This window comes from Nansenia antarctica, assembly GCF_963989245.1.
Source record: "Nansenia antarctica genome assembly, chromosome: 14".
NCBI lineage: Eukaryota > Metazoa > Chordata > Actinopteri > Argentiniformes > Microstomatidae > Nansenia > Nansenia antarctica.
In genome coordinates this window covers 30,579,640-30,584,639 of record NC_137684.1, presented here as the reverse complement: position 1 = coordinate 30,584,639, position 5,000 = coordinate 30,579,640, and the positions used below count along the sequence as shown (strand labels likewise).

At 44.4% G+C, this 5,000-nt stretch overlaps 1 protein-coding gene across 1 annotated transcript in view; it reads left to right on the top strand.

The window, feature by feature from the left end:
• The window catches only part of asz1 (ankyrin repeat, SAM and basic leucine zipper domain containing 1), a gene marked incomplete at both ends in the record, with an annotated part of 24,374 nt that overhangs the window by 11,262 nt on the left and 8,112 nt on the right, over window positions 1-5,000 (top strand). The window contains 3 exons of the mRNA XM_080544783.1: window positions 1,192-1,326; window positions 2,733-2,845; window positions 3,997-4,069. Of these exons, the coding sequence (XP_080400909.1) occupies window positions 1,192-1,326; window positions 2,733-2,845; window positions 3,997-4,069 (321 nt within the window). The remainder of the gene's footprint in view (window positions 1-1,191; window positions 1,327-2,732; window positions 2,846-3,996; window positions 4,070-5,000) is intronic.

The window sequence follows — 5,000 nt, the reverse complement described above, 5'->3', positions numbered from 1 at the left end:
GACACCGCTTTTTTCCCTCTACTGTGTCCCCTAAAAACTTCTATTGACCCCTTTGTACTGTTTCTCTGTTCCTCCAGTGTCTATATATTTAAAAAATCTATAATAATAACTAGGTTTAGAAGAAGGTGATAGAAGAAGGTTTTTCCTTCTATCACAGAGACTGCCAATTGCCCCTGGCCTGAGCTGGATTACTCTTCCTGCTACGACTGGTGGATTGACGATTCACTTGCTTAGTCAAATGTATTGATTAAGTAAGTCGATTTGGAATAAGGCGTCTGCTGAATGCCAAACATGTAAATGTGACTGTGAATGTAAATGTGACCTGCCTGAACCCCCCAGTCTCACAGGGGCGTCGTGGTCACGCCTGGGTTAATTTACATTTACATTTTTGGCATTTAGCAGACGCCTTACTCCAAAGCGACTTACAATCAATACATTTGACTAAGCAAGTGAATCGTCAATCCACCAGTCGTAGCAGGAAGAGTAATCCAGCTCAGCTCAGGGGCCATTGGCAGTTGTCGTGATAGAAGAAAAAAGAAAACAAAAAAACACTTGTGTTTTAATATAGACACTGGAGAAACAGAGAAACAGTACAAGGGGGGGCAATAGAAGTCTTAGGGGACAAAGTAAAGGGGAAAAGCGTGTGTCTCAAAAGATGCAGTGCTGGGGGGTAGTGGATGTCTCAGGAGACACACTGCTGGGGGTAGTAGATGTCTCAGGAGACACAGTGCTGGGGGGTAGTAGATGTCTCAGGAGACACAGTGCTGGGGGGTAGTAGATGTCTCAGGAGGAGCAGTGCTGGGGGGTAGTAGATGTCTCAGGAGACACAGTGCTGGGGGGTAGTAGATGTCTCAGGAGACGCAGTGCTGGGGGGTAGTAGATGTCTCAGGAGACGCAGCGCCTTATGTCTACGACATAAGGCGTCTGCTAAATGCCAAAAATGTAAATGTAAATATAAGTCAGTCCATTTACCATTTACCACCCTGGTAACTCTCCTTGTGACTCTCCTGGTAACTCTCCTGGTGACTCTCCTGGTATCTCTCCTGGTGACTCTCCTGGTATCTCTCCTGGTATCTCTCCTGGTATCTCTCCTGGTAACTCTCCTGGTAACTCTCCTGGTGACTCTCCTGGTAACTCTCCTGGTAACTCTCCTGGTAACTCTCCTGGTACCTCTCCTGGCCCCCCCCCCAGGCCCTCACCCTGGCGGTGCAGTACGGCAGGGACGTGGCCGTCCTCAAGCTGCTCCACCTGGGGGCCGACCAGAAGATCAGCAACAAGGCCGGGAAGACTGCTGCAGACCTGGCCCAGACCTTCAGGAGAACACAGGTACAACCAACCACCTCCTGACCCTGTGTGAGTCTGATCAGATGAATGACCAGAGTGTGTACACTTTGATCGCTCTGATAGGCTTGGCACGTCCAGTTAAAGCTGTCGTCAGATAAAAGAGTCGTTCAGAAAAGATGTTGTCACGTAGTCCGGGTGCTTGAGAGTGTATAAACTGAATAACCCTAAACACTAACCCTAACCCCTCCTGCACACTGGTGTGTAAGGTTTGGGGGGTCGCTCTTATTGTGGAGCGACCCTTTGGCGTCCTCTGGTGTTTATGTTGCATTTTTGTCTGTCCTAATTACTGATTGGTACCTGGTGTGTTTTGTTTGGCTGTGGCTATTTATATCCCTCTGTTTCCCCTCTGGTTGTCGGTTGTTCACTATATGTTGCGTTCATTATGTGTGTACGGGTCGTCGTAGCCTTATCGTTCCTCGCCTGTTTAGGAAATAAGTATCGTTTTACTTTTGTAAGTACATTGCCCTGCCTTGTTCTATTGACAGCGTTTTTGGGAGACTAAAGCCATCTCCCCTTTTGTTTTGTTGTTTTGTTGCCTATTATTATTTAATCGTTTATCGGAGACTTGATTTCTCCTCTTTTGTTTCACCGCTTACTGGGTGGTTATTATTAATTCCCGTTTGCTCAAAATAAAGAGTACCTTTATTTTTTAATTATACTCCTGCATCCGTCTACTCTGTTCTACTCTGCACTTGGGTCCAAATACATTATCCCATCGTAACACTGGTGCCCTTGTTTGATTCACAGCTCTTGGGTCATAACGACCCCCAGGTTATGTGCTGTAGTAGACTATATGGAGTATGGGCAAGTCTCTGCATTAAGAACTACCAGTGTCAGTGCTCCTGTCCCAGGGTGCTCCAGGGCTTGCTGTTATGCACAAGTTGCCTGTTATGAAAAAAACCGAAAACCAGATATTGTTGACACCCCTTCGATTCTGCGACTGCTTTACAGTCTCACCAGCGGGCGTCACTAGGCTACACTTTAAAAAAAAGGTCCTATAATTGATTTGCCATTTGTAAGAGAAGATAAATAGAATAAAAAATGAAGGCACTAAAACTAGAAATCAGACAGTAACTCTTTTTTTCCTACAATGCTGAATGCTGCTGTTTAAATAGTTTTAACTGTAAACCAGTTGGTCACTGAATACTGCAGAGTACTGTTTCTGTTGCTTGATTAAAGGCTGGCAGTCTTTAATAGCCAACTGCTGTTGTGGACTATATACTGGGGAAGTATTTCAGGAGTACAACAATAAATGCAAATACCGGATTGATATCGGTATCGCAGATACCTGAAGCCCAGGTATCGGTATCGGTAGTGAAATGGGATCGGGACATCCCTAGTTCTAACCCCCTGTGTGCTCCCTATCCATGGCTTCCTCCCTCCTGCAGATCATCAGGATCCTGGCCAACCCAGGCGAGGCCCTGACAGACGGGCTGGAGCCCTCCAGGGAGGAGGCCATGTTCAAGTTCTTCAAGGGGGGGCCTCGTGCCCCCAAGCAGAGGTGAGGTCGGGGCTTGACCCACTAGAGGGCTGACCCAAACCCTACTGTACTAGCTCTGATATTCTACATTCACATTGTCCTTGGCAGCACTGCCTGCAGTAGGCCGCGCCCAGTACTGCCCAGCTGAGCTGGTTTAGTCTATGTCCTGTAGTTAGTGTAACTCTCGTTAACACTAGAAGAGCCGTGAGGGGTCACGGTGACCCCTGTGAGTAAAAAAAAAATTCTATCTTTGCACTCGATCAAATTTCAGGACCCTCCTTTCATGACTTCTCCTAGATATGTGCGTTCTACCACCCAGTATCCAATAATGACAATAAAGTCCATTCATTCATTCATTCATTCATTCAAAGTAACCCTACATCTTGCCCTGAGTGGATGAGTGACAGTAAGGATTCCACTACGCTGCTGTCACCTGTCACAGTTGGTCATGTCAGCTGAAACATCATAGACAGGAGGAAGGAAGTATGGACTTTCAAACTATTCCCATTAGACTCGTCATTCAGTGTGGGCTGTGAAGCGTGTGTTTGGCCCTCTTGTGGGCATTATAATAATAATAATAATACATTAAACATATATAGCGCTTTTCTAGACACTCAAAGACACTTTACAAACTGAAAAGATTGAGTAGTAATAATAAAAAGACACCAAAAATAAATGAAAGAAAGTATAGGGGCCTAATGAAGGTAGTGCTGGGGACACATGGGAGGGGGAGGGGGAGAGGGTTAACTGGTGAAGGCGAGCTTGAAGAGGTGGGTTTTGAGGGCCTGTTTAAATGTTGGGACCTGGCCTGTGAGACAGCTGTTTCTCCATTGTTCTTTAGCAGCTAGACATAAACACAAATAAACTGCCGTCATAATGTGTGTTACTGTTTACCAGAGCTGAACTGGCGTAAGCAAAAGCTTTGTTGCGATTACATACGACTGTTGGTGATTCAGTGTGTCAGTGTTTGACACGGTTTCCGCTGTGACCTTGTTTGAAACCAGTTTGAAACTGTGACCTTGACCTTCTCCTCTTAACAGCCTGGCCAAACTGTGTGACCTTTGACCTTTGACCTTCTCCTCTTAACAGCCTGGCCAAACTGTGTGACCTGGAGCTTCTCCTCTTAACAGCCTGGCCAAACTGTGTGACCTTTGACCTTCTCCTCTTAACAGCCTGGCCAAACTGTGTGACCTGGAGCTCCTCCTGCACGGCCTGAACCTGGAGTACCTCTTTGACGTCATGCTGGTGAGTCTCTGTGTTGAGTCGTCCTGTTTAACAGTGTATCATCAGGCTGGCCTTAAAACCACATCAGGCCAGATGTTTTTAGATTAGATTAGATTAGATTAGATTAGACTAGACTAGATTAGATTCAACTTTATTGTCATTGCAGAGTTCAAGTACCAGACAGCAAAATGCAGTTTAGCATCTAACCAGAAGTGTGAATAGTGATATAAAACATGATATAAAACATGATATAAAACATGATAGTGATAAGTGATAGGTACAGTATGGCAAGTTACGGTAGTTAGTTATATACAGGAGAGGATAGCAGTAAGCTATGTACAGTTATGGTAGATATGTACAGTTAAGGTAGATATGTACAGTTAAGGTAGATATGTACAGTTAAGGTAGATATGTACAGTTAAGGTAGATATTTACAGTTAAGGTAGATATGTACAGTTAAGGTAGATATGTACAGTTAAGGTAGATATGTACAGTTACGGTAGCTATGTACAGTTAAGGTAGATATGTACAGTTATGGTAGATATGTATAGTTAAGGTAGATATGTACAGTTAAGGTAGCTATGTACAGTTAAGGTAGATATGTACAGTTATGAGCTATGTACAGTTAAGGTAGCTATGTACAGTTAAGGTAGATATGTACAGTTATGGTAGATATGTACAGTTAAGGCAGCTATGTACAGTTAAGGTAGATATGTACAGTTAAGGTAGATATGTACAGTTATGAGCTATGTACAGTTAAGGTAGCTATGTACAGTTAAGGTAGATATGTACAGTTATGGTAGCTATGTACAGTTATGAGCTATGTACAGTTAAGGTAGCTATGTACAGTTAAGGTAGATATGTACAGTTATGGTAGATATGTCAGTGTTTCCTCCAGGAATTTTTACAATGGTGGCGGGTAGTGCTGACCGCGCGCGCAGCGCACGCCCGC